The 21,452-nt window shown below is 44.3% G+C and overlaps 1 protein-coding gene across 1 annotated transcript; it reads left to right on the forward strand.

Moving 5' to 3' along the window:
- Positions 1–838: 838 nt before the first annotated feature.
- On the forward strand, positions 839–20,020 carry LOC128573877 (1,25-dihydroxyvitamin D(3) 24-hydroxylase, mitochondrial). Its single transcript, XM_053574374.1, has 12 exons — positions 839–1,202; positions 1,424–1,614; positions 2,958–3,051; positions 4,854–4,950; positions 8,971–9,062; positions 9,716–9,827; positions 11,609–11,754; positions 15,595–15,761; positions 16,533–16,611; positions 17,240–17,437; positions 17,535–17,655; positions 19,784–20,020. Exons 1-11 carry the CDS (start codon positions 945–947, stop codon positions 17,643–17,645), a joined length of 1,545 nt encoding a protein of 514 aa, XP_053430349.1. The 5' UTR covers positions 839–944; the 3' UTR covers positions 17,646–17,655; positions 19,784–20,020.
- The last annotated feature ends 1,432 nt before the right edge of the window (positions 20,021–21,452 follow it).

A 21,452-nucleotide genomic window follows, 5' to 3' on the forward strand; every position in this document is an offset into this window, starting at 1 on the left:
TGAAACAGCAGGAAACAAATCTACAAACTCAATCGGCTCTTCTTGTTCAAGACAAGACCCGGAGGTCCTCTCTTTGCGTGTATTTCAGAAAGATTCAAATCCTCCCCACCCGGCGATGTGCAGAAAGCCAGGCTTCCTGCAAGGAAAGTTCAGTCCGTGTTGGGAAACCCTGACCCCCTCCCCGGAGGCGCGCGAGCTCTCGGGGCCCAGGCGGGCGCAGCAGCCTCCCCCGCCCGCACTCAGGGACCTCGCTCGCCCGGCACGCGATTGTGCAAGCGCCGGGGTGCAGCGCGGCCACTGCCGGCTCCTGTCCGCCGGGAGAGGGCGGGAGGCGCGCGGCTTACACCCGCTGAACTCCAGCGCCGCCTGCCTTCTCGAGGGTTATCTCCGGGGTGGAGTCCGCGGCGCCCTCGCTCACCTTGCTGACTCCATCCTTCCACCCCCTCCCCCGGGACCCGCGTCCCTCCCGGCCTGGCCAGCGAGGGCCACTCCGCCCTACCCTGCGTGCTCATTGGCCACCCGGGGCCTGCCCTGTCTCCATAAATGCATGGTCCCGGGGCAAGGGAGCATGGAGAGGCGCCAGCAGCATCACCTCTACCCTCCCTGACACCTCTCCCCGCGGCTCCAGGAAGGCAGATCAGACCCACAGCCCTCATTCAAGAAACATCAAACCCGCGACCACAGCCCCTCTAGACCCTGCGCCCAGCGCGAGCCTGGCACCCGGGCTTAGAGTCTGCCACACTGCCCGGTGCAGCGTTGAGCATCCTCGCCGAGGTCCTTTCTGCTCCCTGCCCCCCCTCTCCCTCTTTATCACACCTTCTGATCCTCTCTGCCTCTTTCCCAGAACCGTCACCCCCCTACCCCCCAAATCCTGCCAGGGTCCCTTTCCAACCTCGCCCTGCCCAGTCCCCGCGCCCTCCCGCCGAGCGGGGTTGTGAACTGCCATGAGTTCCCCCATCCGCAAGAGCCGCACCCTTGCCGCCTTCCTGCAGCAGCTGCGCAGTCTCGGGCAGCCCCCCAGACCGGTGACTTCCACTGCGCGCGCGCCCCATCGGCCGCCGGAGGTAGCCCTCTGCCCGCTGGTGGCGCGTGGCAAGATGCAGAACGCGACCGCGCTGCCCGGCCCCACCAACTGGCCGCTGCTGGGGAGCCTGCTGGAGATCCTCTGGAAAGGGGGGCTCAAGAAACAGCCGGACACACTGGTAAATATCTCTTTGCCTCCCTCCCTGTCCTGCCCTCCGGTGGCGCCCCAAGCCCTCTCCGAGGCGCGCGGTCCGGGCGCACTGGGTGCTCCAGCATCCTGGCAGCGACCGGTCCCCAGTTCTGGAGGAGGAAGGAGAAAAGAGGAGGGAGAAGCGCTCTTGGGACGCTGGGGACCGCCGAGGATGCGCGCTGACTCGGCGCGGTGCCCGTCCTGTCGCAGGCCGAGTACCACAAGAAGTATGGCAAGATTTTCCGCATGAAGCTGGGATCCTTCGACTCGGTGCACCTGGGCTCGCCGTGCCTGCTGGAAGCGCTGTACCGCACCGAGGGCGCCTATCCGCAGCGGCTGGAGATCAAGCCCTGGAAGGCCTATCGCGACTACCGCAAAGAAGGCTACGGGCTGATGATCCTGTGAGTCCGCTGGGTCGCAGGGACCCGGGCAGGTGGCCCGGCCAGAAGCGCCTGACCGGCCTAGAAATTGGGAGAGGGCGGAAATTAAGTTTCCTGGAGTGGGACCCTACTTAGGGCAGATTCCAAAGCCCTTCCCAGCGCAGGTGCCATCCCAGCTCTAGTATAGACTGAAGTGGACCGAGCAGAGCTGCGCTGCGCCCCCAACGCCTGCTGTCAATCTCTGCCACTGGGCAGGACCGCGCCTTTCCCTCGAGGAACAGTCAAAGCTGGGTTATACACATCGCTCTGTTCAGACTCTGGGGCAAATTAAAAGTCAGCGTGCAGGCAAACGTCCTATACAAACAATATTTCTTCGAATTCTCTGAGACACCTTCTTCTAAGGTTAAAAGTCAGAAATCACCTGCTCATGCTTTTGACCTTGCCCTTCCTTTCTGAAAAGGGTTTGGGATTAAGATTTCTTTCTACTTGTAAGGATGGGATGAGGACCGATGTCAAGGTTGCATTTTAGATGCTACAGTGTGATGGGATCCCTCTGTTTTTTAATCGGTAGCATTTATCAAGTTAGCACTTTTAAACCCTTACATTGTAATGCCTAGTAGTTGTATTTTCCAGAATATAATTCCTGGAGTTAAAAAAACATTATCAACGGGTGAAGAAGATGCAGCTTTGACCTACTTGTGTGGTCAGTTATGGACAAATGCAGAACAATCCTTGGTGGCTGCAAACTTCTTAAAATTCATTATTTGGGGGGGCGCCTGTGGCTCAAAGGAGTAGGGCACCGCCCCATAGGCCGGAGGTGGTGGGTTCAAACCCAGCCCCAGTCCCAAACTGCAAAACAAACAAACAAAACAAAAACAAAACAAAAAAACCTCATTATTTTGAGGTGATGGTAAAATTCTAAATTTGAGTGGCTTTGCAAATGTGAGGCCCAGGCCAATGAGTTGAAAGAAGACAATGTTTTTCTTCAAACAAATCTGAGTTGCTGGTGAAGGGTTGTTCACATGTCTGCTCTTCTTGCTATGAATTAAAACCCCTGGCCTCCAGTGCTGCCCCTACAAGAGCACCTCAAAATCCCTGAACCCAAATTCTCTAAGCTTCAACTTTCTGGTGCAATCTTAGGCCAGGAGGAAAGGTGCTTTTTTATTCTTTTGTCAAACTGCTGTCAAAATACTGCCCGTAAGTCATTCAACATATTCTAATCCTAATATTCTCTGAGTATTTCTTGACATGATTCTCAACATTTATTTGCTTATATAGTCCATGAATTTGCAGCTGGAAGCCTTTCTGCATCGTCCTTCTTTTCTTTTCAGCTTGCTCTAAATATAATCCTACTTCTCTCCTAGGGAAGGTGAAGACTGGCAGAGGGTCCGGAGTGCTTTTCAAAAGAAACTAATGAAACCAGTGGAAGTTATGAAGTTGGACAACAAAATCAATGAGGTTTGCAGGCTGGAGCCAGTTTTTCTGGGGCTTTTAAACATAGAGGGATGCTAATGGAGCTTCAAGTCACAGCTATAAAGTGCAGAGGGGAAGAATGAAATTTGAATGGTTCAGGGGTCTTTTCTTTCCATTTCTCCCTACAACCTCCCCCACCCCCCAAAGCTCTTATTTCTCCTTCATTTGGCCCTTTTCTTAAAGTAAATTCACAATGAGCGAATAGTAAGAAGCACAGCCTTTGGTATCCTACAGTCTTAGATTTGAGCCCTGGCTCTCTCCATCCTCTGGCTATGAGACTTGGCTATGCCACTTAAATTTCTTAAGCCTCAGTTTCTCAATCTACAAAATGGGAGTAACAGTTCCCACCCTTGTGAAAATTAAATGACATAATGCTTGTACGTTTCTTAGATGGTAACATGTGAGCTGGGTTTTGCAAAATGAGTAGAAGTTTACAAAGCAGAGAAGGTAGGGAAGGCATCCAAGCAGAGGGACCAGGCATGAGCTGGCGTGGTGCGTTCAGAGGAAGAGAGGGGCAGTGCGGCTGAATGAGGTTTTCTCCGAGATGACCCTGGGCAGGAGGCAGGTCCTAACAGTGTTTTTGTACCATACTAAAGAATGTGAACATTATCCTTTAACCAACAGTGGGTCAAAGGGGGTTGTGAACATATAGTCATCTCTTTACTCCTGTTCAGTTGAATGTTTATTTTGAACTGGAATTGGACCCAGAGGGGATCATATGGGTGAAGGATTGCAAACTCAGAAGCTTCTAGGATCCAGGTAACTAATAGAAAAGAATAAGGCATGCTTAGTAAAGATTTTAGCAAAGAAGGGAGTGCATGCCTTCCTAGAGAAAACAGCTGCCCCAGCTCCAGCAAATTACTGCCAGGTGGGGATTCAGACCCAGTGTCTGAATTATGTACTTCTTTTGATGAATAGTGGGAAATCAGTGTGTTAATATGAAACCGCTTGATGTTTTTATAATGATAACAGATTCAATTCAAAGTACTTTTAATGCACTATGTGGGCAAACTAAATTTGTCCACTGATTACATATGCGGGTTGATGGTCAGACTATACCTTTTGTCAGGGTTCAATATGACAACTTATCAGCTGTGTGTCTGTGGGTGGCTTAGTCTCTCTAAGCCTCCAGTTTTCTCATCTCCTACATGGGAAATGGGAGCAATGACATTGCTGTGAGGACCAGCTAATACATTTTGAAAGGTGGATGGTCCTAATCAAACTTCATGAGGCATTCATGATCAAAAGCCCTGGTTTTTGAAAATGGCATCCAAAGGCCTTGTGTAACTTCCCCAAGGTCACAGACTATTTAGGGAAGGAGCTGTGCCCATAATTTGCAGATCTCCTGGCTCCAAGTTCAACATGCTTCACACAACCACCAACCATCTGCCTGCCCAGATAGGAAAGTACACACTTGGGGACAGTTGTAGCATCACAATCCTCCGGATGTTGGGCCAACAGGGACACTTGGCTTATTTCTCCTTTGTGGTTTATTCCTCCATTCTGATTAGGAGAAATGTTTTCCTTTTCTTAAATTGCCAGAATCATTTTTAGATCAAAAGCCAAAATTGAAGCTTCAGGGTGGCTTCAGGAAATAACCCAGGACAAGGTTGTTAGTGGATAAGGTGGGTTCCCGAGGAGGACATGTAATTAGTGTCACTGCAGAGTGGATGACAGCACGGGTGGTGATACGCAAAGTCCCCAAACCTGAAGTCAGCCGACCCAGCTTCCAGCTTTTGTTTATCTTCAGCGACTTCCGTGGGTCACTGTGGTTGTTTTCTTTTAAGGTCTTGGCTGATTTTATGGGGAGAATAGACGAGCTCTGTGATGAAAGAGGCCGCATTGAAGACTTCTACGGCGAACTGAACAAATGGTCATTCGAGAGTAAGTAGCCCTTGGGCGGCGCCTGTGGCTCAAAGGAGTAGGGCACTGGCCCCATATGCTGGAGGTGGCGGGTTCAAACCCAGCCCCGGCCAAAAACTACAAAAAAAATAAGAAAAGAAAGTAAGTAGCCCTCACCGGCTGGCTCATTTGAATTTGCAGGTGATTTTGAGGATGACCTGGGCCTGTCGATAACGCTTCAGTAAACAGACACTACTGTTGACTGCAGGACCAGGGCAAGGCCATGCCCTCCCCCCTCACTTAAATGCTTCTTTTAGGCTCTACGTTATGCTTTGAACTATTGGCTGGGTCTGAAGTTGTGTAGCAAACATTTATTAATCTCCTGCTGTGTGTCAGGGACTGTGCTAGGTACTAGGGCCACCACTGTGAACCAAACAGGTAACAGCCTGCCCTTGGTGGAGCTTAGATTCTAGAAGGGTGATAATCAACAAGTAATCACATTACCATATACACTCTGCAAAGGAGTAAGGAAAAGAGACTCAGGAAAGAACATGAGAGGTGCCTTGGTGAGGGCGAGGGAAGCTCTTGCTGCTAAGGAGAGAAAGTGTGGAGTGTAAATGTCTTAACACAATAACTAAGAAAATGCGGTGAAGGCCATGTTAACCAGCTTGATGAAAATATTTCAAATGGCATATAAAAACCAGCACATTGTACCCCATGATTGCATTAATGTACACAGCTATGATTTAATTAAAAAAAAAAAAAAAGACCTAAAGCAGGGGAAGGGGGACGTCAGGAGGGGGACCTGCAGGGAGTGTTCCAGGCAGCAAGGACGGAACGTGCAAATGGCCCAAGGGGGGAAGTGACGCTATCGCCTTTGAGGGATACTGGTATGAGTGACCCCAAGGGGCAAGGGAGACAGAGGGGTGTCTGGGTGAGAAGACGTGGTCAGAAGTGGGGGGAGGGTGGATCAGGCAGAGCGCTTAGGTCCAGCAAGAACTTGTACATTTGGTCTGATTCATATGGGAGCTGGGAGGATTCTGAGCAGATGAGGGCACCATCTCTTTCCTTAAGGACCATTCTGGGAAGGAAAGGCAGAGAGATCCCTGCCTTGAGGAGCTGGCTGCCCAGGGGATATGGGCAACCCTGGTCAGGCAGGGGGGTGTGGGGCTAAACAAATTGAAGGTTGCAGGAGAATTTGAGACGACTGCCTGAGCCAGGCTCGGCGAGGGGGCTGCATGGAGGTGGTGCTTCACTGCTAAGACCGGATGGATGAACAGGAGTTTATCAGGTGAAAAGCGCGGAAGGAGAAACAACCCAGTGAAAAAAGTCCAGGCTGGGCATTGTGGCTCATACTTGAAATCCTAGCACTCTGGGAGAAAGAGGTGGGAAAATTGCTTGAGTTCAAGAGTTTGAGACTAGCCTGATCAAGAGTAAAGCCCCATTTCTACTGAAAATAGAAAAATTAGCCAGGTGTGGTGCAGGCACCTGTAGTCCCAGGTACCTGGGAGGCTGAGGCAGGAGGATTCCTTGAACCCGGGAGTTTGGGGTTGTTGTGAGCTGGCCTGATGCCACGGCACTCTACCCTGGGCAACAGAGTGAGGCTCTGTGTAAGAAAGAAAGAGAGACAGAGAAAGAGAGACAGGGAGAATGGGAGAGTGGGAGAAAGGGAGAGAGAAAGGGAAAGAAAAGAAAAGAAAAGAAAAAGTCCAGAATGACTTTAAACACACTGTGTAAGGGCAGGTCATTGAGAGGACAGAGGTTGTGAGGGGCAGAGACCAGGTCACGGAAGGCTTTGTTAACCAGGGACAGAACCCAAGAGTAACTGGGAGCTGCAGCGGAGTGTTTAGCAGGAGTGTGGCATGGTCAGATTGGCGGATGATTCCCTGGCTGCTGATGACCCCCTAACCCCCATGGAGGCTTTTACAGTGACCTGTCTCCCCCGTTAGATGGGCCAGGCATCTTAACACACTGGAAATCTCCATGCAAATGAGAAATCCACAGAAGGCATTAAGGAAAAAGAGGAACGAAGGCATGGAACAAATCGTAGAGGTGTATGTTTTAGAAATTGTCCACCGCAAGTCCCTAAATCAAATGCATTCAGTTACAAGTCAAAGAAAACCCGGCTCTGTTGGTTAAAACCTATCATCTGGTTACTGGCATTTGCTACAATGAAGGCCAGGAAATCAGTCTTAATTCAATCCTGATTTATCACCAGAGGACTGATACACCCGTGAAGGGGCTGCCTTTCACAGCAGCCAATGCTGCTAAAAAACATTAGGATTTTCTTCGAACAGGATGGGGAGAAATGAGTATTTGTGTGGGCTATTAGCAACATCTGCTATATGTGATATCAATGATAAACTCTGGCAAAAATAAGCCATTACAAGAGAGATTCATTCATAGAGAGAGAATGGATGGCTGTACTGGCCTAGTGGCAAAATTTTGTAGAGTCCACCTGCCGTAGGCGCCAAGTGGCCCACAAGTGGGAAAACACCACTCTTGGGTTGCAGCCAGCAGAGCTTAGTGTTTTTGAAACATTGTAACATATACACGCACATGTGAATCAGTTCTGCTGCTATGATGTGGCAACCCACTGATTAGAAAAAAAACAAAGTTTATGCTGTTGAATATGCTTTATAAAGTGTAAAAACCGAGGTATTTATAGATAAGAAAGTACTATATGAGTTTTATCTATAGTGACCATCTGGTAAATAGTTGTGTCCTAAATTTTATAGGCTCCTGTACTATTTGGCTGTGTTCCCGGTGAGTGCCTGCTACCCGGGCTATTTAACTACCTAACATTTTCATTAATTGTATTAAGTTTATCTTGAAAAAAAAAAAAGTATAACATTTCTATAAGTTCAAAGTCAGAATCACTGCCATAAATGACTTACTGTAAAAATAAATAATTTTTTTGAAAGTTCATGGACCATCCAGAGCTCTAGCTCAGGTGCTCCCCAAGGGTACATGTGGGTGGAGAACTCAAATATGGAGAAACCTTGAAAGGCTAAACAGGAAAAAGTAGAGTCTGGAACACAGGAATGTAGTCCAGAGAGCTGTGGAATTGCACTGGCTGAGTTTATTGACTCTTCTCAGCTTTATAATTTTAGGCCAGTTGTTTACATTCTTAGGCCCAGCATCCTCGTTTCTAAATTTATCCACTGATCCGAGGGTGGATGTAATGATCCCAGATCATAAAGGAAAATGGCTATAGAAGATAATTTTGGGGAAGTGGGGAAAATATTTAAATGGGCATATTGTAGTTGCATTGAGGGATGGTCGCTACTGTTCTTAGAGATGTTAGTGACATTGTGGTCGTATAGGACAACGCCTTTATTCTTAGGAGATTTCTGCTAAAGTACTTGATGATGAAGTAAAGTGAAGGCTGAACATCATAGTTAAATGGTTCAGCACACACAGACATGTCTACACTTGGATGTATAATGCACACAGAGAGAAAGTGTCCCCAAATGTTGATGAGGCCTGCATCTGAATTCAGAGGTTACAAGTATTAATCATGCTATTCTTTTAGCTCTTCTGAAGAGTTGAGAATTTTACTTGTAAAGAAGTTGCGTCTCCATCAAATGATGAAGTGGAGAAAGGCATCATTTACAAGTGCTAGCTTGGTGCCTGGCATACAATGGGAGCCCGGTATATAATTATTCCCCTCCCATTTCTTCCTCTTGTGAATGGCCTCCTGTGAGTCTTTTTGCGCCTCCAGCAACGCAGCTGGGGGAAGGCATAGGGCAGCCCCGACCCAATGGCACCTTTGCCCCTGGAAATTCTGTGTAGCTGGTGCAACAAAGGACAGTGCTTTTCTGACCCGTGCATTCTAAGTGATGGGTCATTAGGCCTGGAGATGATTTCCACACAGAGAGGACAGTGATCATGCCCTTTTGTCTCTGACTCTTTCCCTTTCCTCTGTTCTTGGAGGTCTGTTTTTTTTCTTAGAAAATCCCACACGATGATGAGACTCAACATCAAGTCTTTAATAGCCAGCTAACCACAGTCTCCAGAGTTGCTATGTTGTGTAACAGTGATAATTATTTTAAATAACAGGTATCTGCCTTATATTATATGAGAAGAGATTTGGGATACTTCAGAAGAATGCAGAGGAGGAAGCTTTGAACTTCATCATGGCCGTCAAAACAGTAAGCAGCCCCTTGGAAGAACGGTTTTCCTGGGGTCTTCCCACAGATTCATCTCTATGGAACTTTAAAGTGCTACCCCAAAAGTGACATGCACATGTATTTTATTTCAAAATTTAAGTGTTTTAAGTGTTCATTTTAATGTGCATGATATATTTTAGCGTGTTTATGTGCATGGGTGCACATTCCCTAAATCCATTATTTCTTTGTTCAGGCAAGGTTTTAAAATAGGTATTTCAGTTAGGTCAGCTGATAAAAAATATCTTTTTAAATCAGATTTTAAATTTTGGGGTAGTTTAGGTCAGATGTGGATATGGTAGATACTGTGAAATCAATTTGGGAATGACTGAAGTTTGGAAATGATTAGAAATTTAAGAGAATATGAAAGTTAGTTTTTCCTTTTTCTTTTTTTTTAATGGTTAGGTCATGAGATCAAACTTTTTTATAAACATAGCGAGTGAAAAATTATGCTGAATAATACTTTCCATATTTCCCTGGAAGTGAGATGTGGGCATTGCTTCCAGGACGAGTGCGGAGAGGACTTGAAGTGCTAACCAAGAAGCACAGGTGCCCTGGCTCAGGCAGCCCCTCCTCCAGAGTGAGGGCTACTGGAGGGGAGGAGGACTGAGAATGAAGAGCCTCTGTCTTTCCCTCAGATGATGAGCACCTTCGGGCGGATGATGGTCACTCCCGTGGAGCTGCACAAGAGCCTCAACACCAAGGTCTGGCAGGCCCACACGCTGGCCTGGGATACCATTTTCAAATCAGGTAAAGGGGCTACTCTGTGCAGCAGCCCATCCAGCCCTGCAGCCCATCCGGCCCTGCATCCCATCTGGCCCTGCATCCCATCCGGCCCTGCAGCCCATCTGACCCTGCAGCCCATCCAGCCCTGCATCCCATCCGACCCTGTAGCCCATCCGGCCCTGCAGCCCATCTGGCCCTGCATCCTATCCGACCCTGTAGCCCATCCGGCCCTGCAGCCCATCAGGCCCTGCAGCCCAACCTCTAGAGCTGCAGAGGGAAGGTCTCGAATGCTCTTCCTGCCCTAACCACCCTGGTCCTTCCCTGGAGTTGCTCCTGATTCATTCATTCATTCAGGCTTTGCAAACACATGCATTTGGGGATCACTGTGGTATAGACAAATTCTAAACAAGAGGCAGAAGGCAGTTTTATGGTCTTTTGGGGGAATTAAGAGTGGTTAAAATCAAGAGCTTTGGAGTTAGAGACCCTTGGGTTCCAGTCAAGCTCGATTACTGGCTGTGAGAGCTTGGCCAGATGTGCTTTCCCCACTTTCACCCACTCTAAAATGAGCTAACGAGAATGAGAATAGCTCCGACCTCAGTGCAACTGTCTCTGAGTCTAATATGGGTGAAATAAAAAACTTGGAATATCCCAATATCTCAGTGGATCAATATCTTTCTGCTACAGGATGGAGGGAATATTTGGTGCTAGATATTGTTCCCACATATACTTATTCCATCCTCACAACAAATCTATAAGGAAGGTCCTGTTTTTAGTGATGTGCCCAGGACACATGGATGTTAAGTAACTTTTCTGAGCTTGCCTGCTAAGCAATAGCAAAGCCAGGGCTTGAAGCCAGGCAGAAGAGCTCCAAGATTCAGAGTTGGACTACTGGTACCCTATGTGATCATCAGCACTGCCAATGTCATCATTGTAATTAGTGTGGTGGTTTCTTGAATAACAGATTGAAGGGAGGCCTAGAATGTACGTTATAAATGTTAAGAAATGTTTACCGTTAGTACCGACATCCACGGGCACTGTTCTTGTGCATATACGGGGGTGTGTGTGTGTGTGTGTGTGTATATGTTTGGTAATACCTGGGCTCAAATTCTGGTTCTGAAAGTCAACCCAGTGCCTCTACAGAGCTCTAAGCTCTTGCTGCTCACATCGTGACCTGTAGCCGGGTATGCTGGTTCATGCCTGTCATCCTAGGCGGGTGGATTACTTGAGCTCAGGAGTTTGAGACCAGTCTGAACAAGAGCGAGACCCCTATCTCTACTAAAAATAGAAAAATTAGCCAGGTGTGGTGGCAGGCACCTGTAGTCCCAGCTACTTGGGAGGCTGAGGCAAGAGGATCACTTCAGTTCAGGAGTGTGAGGTGGCTGTGACGCCATGGCACTCTAGCGAGGGCGATAGTCTGAGACTGTGTCGGAAAAAAATAAAATGTGATCTGCAACCCAGCAGCATCACCTGCCGCTTGTCAGAAATGCAGACTTTCCAGCCCCCTCCCGGACCTCTGATTCAGAATCTGGATTTTAATAAGACGCCTTGGGACTCCCTATGCACGTTAACATTAAGAAGACTTAACTCATTTTGGGCAATGATACATTTTGGCTGACTTAAAAATAAGGTGATAGTAGTTTATACAGCAAACTCTCCGTGTCCCTGAAAAGACCCCTTTTAGAAATGTCAAAACAGATTTTGATCTTAGAGTTCCTTCGTACCCTTTTCTTTTCTTTCTTTTTTTTTTTCTTATCCTTTTCTTCATCCTGTTTCTCCACTGAGTTCCCTTCTTTTTTCTCATCTAGTCAAATCTTGTGTCGACAACCGGTTAGAGAAATACTCTCAGCAGCCTAGCGTGGATTTCCTTTGTGACATTTACCACCACAATCAGCTTTCCAAGAAAGAACTGTATGCTGCCGTCACGGAGCTGCAGCTGGGCGGGGTGGAAACGGTAAGGGGGGCCGGAGATTCGGTTGCTACGTGAACAGTCTGTACAATTTTTCATGACAAATTTTAAACAGTGATTCAACTCACTCATTCCACCAGGATTAACTAAGCACCAATTTAACAGGAACAAAAAGCCGCATGCTGGGTGCTGCTGGGGGCTCTCAGGGAACAGTCTTGTGCTTAAGTATAGGGTAGGAGGAGACCGGTCACCTGCTCCGTGGATGAAAATCAGGGTAGGGTCTAATCAGTGCTGTGAAAAACGTGCAGACTGCCATGGACATTGGGAAGCAGTAAAGTTCTAAGCCTTATCAGGATAGGTAATTTAGATTTTTAAAACCAGAGATCTTTTGGTTTGTTGCTCATGTTACCCCAAAGTGCCTAAAGAAGACTGTGAACCGACTGCAAAAATTTTGAATACTCTTTTTCAAGCCAATGATTTTTTTTTCTGTTTAAAAGTAAACATAGTGAGGTTGGGAAAACTTGGTTTTAATTTAAGTGAAACGGGTAATTTTCAATACCAGAATTTTGCCTCTGATATGGTTGACGCTCCTAGTACAAACCTCAACTACAAAAGCCAGCACAAGCCTACAGGTAGGTTTAACCATCTCTGCTTTTTTTTGAGCTCACTGATCCGACCTTTCCTGCACCCAAGGTCTAATAAGCAGAGTGTATGCAAGTTCATTCCCCCCCCCCATGTTTTTCTCCTTCAATGATATTTCTTTTCCGAAGGAAAAAAATGGGGTTTTCTGTATCAGAGAATAACTGCGTCCTAATTTCTCCTCATGCTCCAGAAGGCTGTTAAAAGTGGGAATTCATCCCAGCTCACTTTTCTATTGACTCTGAGAGGCTCCTTAGAGGGATAAAAGTGAAGCTTCACCCACTCTTCTTTTTTTTTACACTGGAGTATGAGTTCTCTGAGGGAAATGACTTTGTCTACTGCTATATTCCCAGGATGAGTACTTGGCAAACAGGAGGTTAATAAATACATAATAAATACATATCCTGAAAACAAATTCAGGAACTATTGGGTGCCTACTATGTGCTGGAGAATGTTCCAGCTTCTTCTTCTTTTTTTTTTTTGGAGACAGTCTCACTATGTCACCCTCGGTAGAATGCCATGGAATTACAGCTCATAGCAACCTCAAACTCTTGGGTAAGCAATTTTCCTACCTCAGCCTCCCAAGTAGCTGGGACTACAGGTACCCACCACAATGCCCAGCTATTTTTGTTGCTGTTGTTGCAGTTGTCATTGTTGTCCAGCTGGCCTGGGCTGAGTTCGAACCCGCCAGCCTGGGTGCATGTGGCTGGTGCCCTACTCACTGAGCCATGGGTGCCACCCTGTTCCAGCTTCTTGAGAGAGCACTATGAATCATGAGACAAAGGCCCTCATCCCCACAAAACTTCCATGCTAGTGGGGAAAACAGACAGTGATCATGGACACAAACAAATATGTTTTCTTTTCAGATAGTAGTGTGGGTAGAGGAATCCAACAGGGCGATGTGTTAGAGAACTCTAGGTACCAGGAACAGCACATACAAAGGCCCTGGGGCAGAAAGAGGGATGGGGCTAGAGACCTAGCAGATGTGGTCATAGTTAAGACTGGAGAGACCAATGGGCTACATTAGCCAGGTCCTTGTGAACTTTAGTAAGGCATTAAGATTTGATTACACCTATGATGAGAAGCTCTTGCAATTCTAAGCAAGGGAATCACCTGACTGATTTAAGTTTTGAAAAATGGACTGGCTGGTGGGTGAAGACTGGACTTAACAGAGGAAGAGTGGACGCAGAAGGCCACTTAGCGAGATCGGTCTCTTCCAAGAAGGTCAAGCCAGGATAGTTTGTGTCCCTGAGGTTTCTCAAACCACGTACCCTCCAATCAGCCCCCGGAGGCTTCCTAACAGGCCCAGGCTGTCCTACAGCTTTGGCACAGTTATCTGCCTTTTGGAAACTTTGTTTGGTATTTGTGGCAAGGAACTCACTGATATGGTTAAATCAGTTTCTTTTTTAAGTCTGAGCTATTCTGAAAGCCATATTGGGAAAATCAGAGAAATATGAAAGTATATCTAATGTGGTGGGTATGCCCTCTTCTTGTTTTGTAAATTAGACTCTTATAATAATGCTGCCCAGTTTATTTGTAGCAGAAGCTGCCAGGCCTCTGACATGAGGAAGCGTGACTTGGAGGCATCTTCTTCCAAACATAATAAGTAACCCTGGGCTCTGAGTGGGCTTGCACTTTGCTCATTTTTGTGACTGGCACACAGCACTTAGCAACAGCATCTTCATGTCTGCACAATGGGGACACGGTGACCATTTGGGGGATATTTGGCTTAAATGAGCTAAGAAAGGCCTAAAAAACAAATGTACACGACAATTAGCAGTGAATATTATGTAGCTCAAAGTTGCACTGTCTAGTTCCACTATGTTTTTTCTCTTCTCTTTGCCTTTGGAAAGGAAATAAAGGATGCCTCTTAAAAGGCCAGAGGGCTTTGTCAGAAACTGTGGCTGGTACCTTAAAAAACTCAATGCTAGAATTTCTTATCTGGGTGTTGGCACCCTCCTATGAGAACTCTTTGCATGTGGCTGAAACCCTGAATATACATAATGCCTTTTAATTTTTGTGGTAACATTTGAGGGTGTGGCCAAAGGAACTTTTACATTCTAGAAGTAAACTAAGAATATGGAAAAGGGAGGGGAGGGGGTGCATGGGGAGGAGGAAGGGTGATTGGTGGGATCACACCTATGGTGCATCTTACAAGGGTACCTGTGAAACTTACTAAATGTAGAATATAAATGTCTTAACACAATAACTAAGAAAATGCCAGGAAGGCTATGTTAACCAGTGCGATGAAAATATTTCAAATTGTATATAAAACCAGCACATGGTACCCCATGATTGCATTAATATACACAGCTATGATTTAATAAAAAAAAATTCTAGAAGTAAAGTTCCTTGTGCATTTGCACAATAAAATTTCTTAAAGCCTCTCATTAACAACACTCTAAGGATCTCTTTCTCCCTTTATTCAATTTTTACATCAAATAATTTTTAATTAAACTTTGGAGATAATTGTAGATTCACATCAGGTCTAAGAAAAAATAGAAAGGAATTCTTGGTATTCTTCACCAACTGCCCTCCACTGGGAATACCTTACATTGTAAGAAAACATCCTTATAACCTGGAAATTGACGCTGCTACAATTCACCAATCTATTCTCATTTCTCCAGTTTTATGTATGCTCATTTATGTTCAAACAATTATTGTGTCAGACTATGATTTTTATTTTTATTTCATTTTATTTATTAATTTTTTATTTTTTGAGACAGAGTCTCAAGCTGTCACCCTGGGTAGAGTGCTGTGGTGTCACAGCTCACAGCAATCTCCAACTCTTGGGCTTAAGCGATTCTCTTGCCTCAGACTCCCAAGTAGCGGGGATTACAGGCACCGGCCACAACACCCAGCTATATTTTCTTTTATTGTTGTTGCAATTGTCATTGTTGTTTTAGCAGGCCCACCAGCCTCAGTGTATGTGGCTGGCACCCTACCCACTGAGCTATGGACGCCGCCCCAGACTATGATTTTTAAATGTCCTAATGTAGCTGATTATTTAAAGTCTAGTTTGAGTCTCTCATTCAATAAGCAATCCTTGATTGATATATGTATATCTTGTAAAATAAATCTGACCTTTTATGTGTTGGATGGAGTTAAGGGGCAGCAAATAAAGAAGTGAGAAACCCTCCCTGATACATTTGCAGAGCGAGGGGTGGGCATCTCCTTCTGTTACCCTACAGTGGAGTAAGGCCGTCTATTTGCAAAAACTCAAATCTGTGTCCATTTGGCTTTCAGACGGCAAACAGCTTAATGTGGATTCTCTACAACTTATCGCGTAATCCCCAAGTGCAACAAAAGCTTCTTGAGGAAATTAAAAGTGTTTTGCCTGAGAATCAGATACCACGTGCAGAGGATGTGAAGAATATGCCGTACTTAAAAGCCTGTCTGAAAGAATCCATGAGGTAAAAATGTATGAGCCAAAACAAAATGTCAGCAGCTTCCCAAACCACAGGCAGCTCCCCGGCTCATTAGCAACATTTATCCAACTGCAAAAAAGAGCTTTGGAACTATATTGTTTTCTTATTACTCACTATCTGAATCATTTAGGCAAATTCTACTAAATTTTAGAAAGCTGATATCCCTTTTAAATCAGTAACACTAGAATTCTAAGGAATGCTACAAGCACAAACAAAGATCAACGTGCGATTAATTAAAGGCTGAAAGATGAAAGCTCTTGAGAGAATCTTAGTGTTATATAATAGAACATAGAGACATCTTGGTTTTGAGCCTCTAGGATAAAATAGTCTTAGAAAATTCTTTTTATACTCTTTCTGGACAACAGAACTCACAACATTTTAGGATTAGAAAGAAATGGTGTTGACGTGATGAAGGGTAGGTAGGAGAAAAGAGAACAAACATCAGCCTTCAAGGTCAAGTATCAGAAAGAGACACATTGAAGTCTGCAATGAAATGGGAAAGTTACCATAACCATCTACTCATTGGCACTGCACTGGAGGTTTAGCCAACACCATAAGATAAGAAAAAAGAAATAAGAAACATACGTATCAGGGAGAAAGGAGATGGAACTCTTTTAGAAGAGTTGTGATCAGCTTCCCTTCTGCCTGTCAACTTCTGCAGCAATTACGTATCAAACCCAGTCTGCTTTGCCAGCCACACCAGAGGTAGCACTTGGTCTGTGCCAACCTTAACATCTCTGATTTCTGTTTGTTCAGGCTTACCCCGAGTGTGCCATTTACAACTCGGACTCTTGACAAGGCAATGGTTCTAGGTGACTACGCCTTACCCAAAGGAGTAAGTAGAATTTGTATGTTTTGTACCTACAAAATATGGAAAGATAATATTTCTGGGTATTCATCAGAGCTCTCTGAAGTTTTTACTAGGAGAACATTCATTATGGAAATTCACCGATAGCAGTACACAGGTGACATGGGACATAGTGTAGAATTAGAAATAATGGCTGTGGAGAGAGATATCTGGATTCAATTCCACCTTTATCTGTGTACTCTGAGTTACATGACTTCTGTGAGACTCAGCTTCCTCATCTGTAAAATGGGATTAATAACAGAATGTACCACACAGGGTCACTGTGAAAATGTGATGCAAGATTTTAAAATTCTTTACCTATTAAGAGGGACTTTGCCTAACCAATGCAATCAGTGTAATCTGGTTTATTGTACCCTCAATGAATCCCCAACAATAACAAAAAAAAAAAAAAAGAAAAAGAAAACAAAACAAAACAAAATTCTTTACCTATTTATTGCCTGGCTCATTTTAAGCACTCAATGCTCATTGGCAATCAGCCTTATTACAGATCTGTGGGTTATTTTTACATTTGTAAGGCAATCACTTTTGTAAGTTTTGTGACTCAAATGTACTTTTCTGGTTATTTTTAATGCTGTGTGTTTCTGTGTATTTTTAGACAGTGTTGATGCTAAATACCAAGGTGTTGGGGTCCAATGAAGACAATTTTGAAGATTCAAGTCAGTTTAGACCTGAACGTTGGCTTCAAGAGAAGAAAAAGATCAATCCTTTCGCACACCTTCCATTTGGTGTCGGGAAGAGAATGTGCATTGGTCGCCGGCTGGCTGAGCTGCAGCTGCATTTGGCTCTTTGTTGGGTAAATCCCTTGCTGGGTGTCTGCAGTTGGCTTCTCTTATCTCACAAGACCAGAGAAGAGAGGATTAATTCTGCCTCTCTGTGCGTGTGTGTTCCAGATTGTCCGCAAATATGACCTCGTGGCCACAGACCTGGAGCCTGTCGAGATGCTGCACCTGGGCATCCTGGTGCCCAGCCGGGAGCTCCCGATTGCATTCCGCCGACGATAAGATACCTCAGGTGAGCACCTTGGGTGTTCCTTGCCCTGTGCAAGGTGCCAAGACTGGCAGGTACTGCAAGTGAACCAAACTCAGTAGTCAGCCAGACTAAACTTTAGTCCCTGCTCTTTCCTCACCTCTAATTCCCTAGATGACCTAACATCTTTGCCTTTTTTTTTTTTTTGATTTGTAAAACTAGGACCAAAAATATATCTATTACAGAAAATTGAAATGAAAACCTACTTAGTCCAGAGCTTTGCATCCATTAAATGTTCGGTAAATGCTAGCTACTGTTAATGGTTTCTGACTGTGAATAACAGGGGTTGACGAACTATTTCTGTTAAGGGCCAGTTGTCAAATATTTTAGGTTTCATGGGCCATGGAGTCTCTGTCACATGCCCTTAATTCTGCCTTGTGACATCAAAGCAGCCACAGATGATTTGTAAATGAATAAAAAATAAAATTTGCTTTTTATTACTGCCATAACAAATCACTAAAACTTAGTGGGTGAGACAACGCAAACTTGTCATCTTACAGTTTGGCAGGTTTGGAGGCGGGCAGGGGTCTTCCCAAACTCAAATGGAAATGTTGGCAGGGATACAGTCCTTTCTGTAGGCTCGATAGGAGAATCTACTACCTAATTTGCTAATCTGTGTTGTTGGCAGAATTTGGTTCTCTATGGGTACAGGACTGAGGTCCTTTAATTTATTGTTGCTGTCAGCCGAAGGCCATTCTCAGGTTGAAAGATTGCCCGTGGTCCTTGGTCCACAGCACCTTCCACCAGTTCAACAATGGTCGAGTCTCTCTCATGATTTGAATCTCTCCTCTTTTTTATGTCACAGCTCTCACACAATGTATTATCCAGTATAATCTCCTCATCTCCAGCTCCATAATATGAATCACATCTGCAAAGCCCCATTTCCGGGGAAGGCAACATAGTCACAGGTTCCCGAGATTTAAGCATTGACATTTATGAAGAGCCATCCATCAGTCTCCCTATAGACACTGTGTTCTAATAAAAATTTTATAAAAACAGATGGTGGTGGGCTGCATTTGGCCCTAGGGTCTATGTTCATGATACGTAGCAACATGTAATATAGATGTATGTATTTGTCAGAACCTTTTTCGACAATGATTTCTCGTGTCCCTTCACAGTTTTGTCATAACCATATACTGACTACTATTTATTTTATTACTATTGAATTGTTTTCTTTAAATGAATACAGATCTTAATGATGTACTTTTGCTTTATATTAAGCAATCTTTTTCTTAATGAAATAAGGAATTTCTAGTTCTAGTTATTTTCTCCTAATACAGGTTAAGATAAATTCAAAACCTTTGAAATGTTCCAGTTAGCCTAAGAAATGTCTAAAATCACCTTATATGGAAATATGATATTTGCAACATACCATATTATAGGACAGGATATCATTATTTAAACCCAGCCTTCCTTGGGTGGTGCCTGTGGCTCAGGGAGTAAGGCACCAGTCACACATACCAAGGGTGGCAGGTTTGAACCTGACCCTGGCCAAAACTGCAACAAAAAAAATTAATTAATTAAAAAAAAATCTTTAAAAAAAAAAAAAAACCCAGCCTTCCTCATTCCACCTTTTATCAGCACCTCCTAGAACTTTCCGAGAACTAGCTGCTATTTGCCAACTGCAAGTTAAAGGGTGTTTGCTGGAAGGTGTGGATTATTTAGAGAAACAAGCACTTACAGGTGAAATTTCCAAATAAGACTCAAACACACACTTTATTATTCCTTGCCCCATGTCTGGTGTCACTAGGAAATGTGTCAAATTCTGAGCGTTTCAACCATCAGAGTTGAGCCACGTAGATAATGAAAGAATTCAGGCTTCATTGCAAGAACCCCAGTCCTGGGCGGTGCCTGTGGCTCAAGGGGTAGGGTGCCGGTCCCATATGCCGGAGGTGGTGGGTTCAAACCCAGCCCTGGCCAAAACAAACAAACAAACAAAAAAAAATAAAATAAAAAAAAAAGAACCCCAGTCCTGTACCTATTGGTCACGAGGGACCACAACTTTTGCAAGAGCCCAGGGCAATTTTAGTTTTCACTTTTATTTTTTGCTAATGAGCCCTCTTGTCTAATTCTACTTTTTTGGTGTGTAATTGGGATGTACTTTATTTTTCAGATTAGTTTTTCACCGAGACCAAGAACAGGAATTTTTACTTTCCTGAAAGAATGGTGCTCACGGCTTCTGGATTACTGGAAAACGAACGTCAAGAACTAGACCATGCATCAGCATATAAAGAACATCTAGGCCTCGGTGTTTATATTCTTTCCTATGTACAATTGTTCCAGAATCTGTACTGTCTGTCCAGATGATGGTCTGCTAATATCTTACCAAACTCAGGGAAGCAGACTTGAGTGTTGGAAGGCAAAGCCTTCCGCAGGGTACACTGCTAGTTTACACTTAACCCACATCAACACAGGCTACATTTGCGTAGAGTTGCCCATGAACCTGTTTTCATTGCGTCTTCCAAGACCTGAGAGAGGCTGGGTATTTGTCAGTGACTAAGGTAAACTGTTGCTAAATGTTTCAGCTCCTCCTCTACCAAATTCACTGTGTGAATCTTTACTGTTCATGAGTAAGTTTACATTTCACAGTGAAAGACTTGCTGCAGCTAAATTGTCTAGGGCTGGGGGGGTAATCCTGGTAATCCACCTGTTGTAACTCTGTGGATTACTTATTAATAAGTCTGAATGACGGTTAAAGTTATCAGGACCCCCATGAAATCGCATTTTCCCTGCATTGAAATGGAAGCAATATTAGAAAATTAGAGAATATTTTAAATGGGAGTTTAATGAAGGCAGAACCTCTGATGTTAGAATTCCTTAATGATTCTGTGGCATCACTTTGTCAAAGAACCCTGAAATGTTTTATTTTAGTTTTGTATTTTCTCTATGGCATTGGAATGAGGATGAATCAGGAGTTTTTAATTGCGTGCGCTGTGTGCTGGCGCAGGCAAGCCCACGTCTGTGTGCGTAGGTGTGTTCTAATGGCAATTTGCTTCAGCCATTTTTTAAAAACATATTTATAGTACATGATTTAGGATTGGTGGCGCAGGACAATGTTAGGAAGTTTAGTCACAGCTTAGAAATATTTGCTATGACTTCAAGAAAATGACTTCCCTTGCCTTCATTTTCTCTGCTTTTGATGGGAAATAGTAAATCTGGCAAATGGTAGCGATTAATTATGTAACATTTGCTACGTGGTTTGCATTCCTCGGGGAATATGATTTCATAAATGCAAAATGTATAAGGATTTACACATTACTCACAAAACTTAAAAATTGTGTTTACATATGGTATATTTTTGCCTGTTTTTACTATAACTTTTTCTAATAGCATATATATGTCCGTATTTTTGATAAAGACTTCCCTTTTCGATTATAATTTTAGAATGTTCCAGGGTATACATTTGTATCTTTATACTCTAATAACTATGTAGATATCATGAAACAGGTATATGCTTTTTTCTGCTGTGAAATTATTCTTAGAATTACAAATTCACATGTGTTGATTTCACTGTGTATCTTCAAATTCTTTGTAAGAATAAAATTTTTTAAATATTTGAGAGATATTTTTTTCCCTCGTATTGCATTTGTTACAACCAAATAAAAATTCAAACTTTGGCTTACTGGTAGAGATTTTTTTCATGTGGCCATTTTACAAGCCTATATCATCTACCCTTGCATCAATGGGGACTTTGGTGGGAGTTTCACCGAAAGACACTTACTGGAATGGCAAAATAACTTGCCTTTTTTTTGGCTGCTTAAATATTTTTCAAGTTAGTTTAT

Source organism: Nycticebus coucang, chromosome 21 (genome assembly GCF_027406575.1).
Source record: "Nycticebus coucang isolate mNycCou1 chromosome 21, mNycCou1.pri, whole genome shotgun sequence".
Lineage (NCBI taxonomy): Eukaryota > Metazoa > Chordata > Mammalia > Primates > Lorisidae > Nycticebus > Nycticebus coucang.

What these genes read in the sequence shown, in the direction of transcription:
- LOC128573877 (XM_053574374.1), top strand. Translation starts at nt 945, where the DNA reads ATGAGTTCCCCCATCCGCAAGAGCCGCACCCTTGCCGCCTTCCTGCAG. An exon ending in TCATCATGGCCGTCAAAACA is followed by an intron (nt 9,063 to 9,715) that starts GTAAGCAGCCCC and finishes TCTTTCCCTCAG; the next exon opens with ATGATGAGCACCTTCGGGCG. An exon ending in TGTCTGAAAGAATCCATGAG is followed by an intron (nt 15,762 to 16,532) that starts GTAAAAATGTAT and finishes CTGTTTGTTCAG; the next exon opens with GCTTACCCCGAGTGTGCCAT.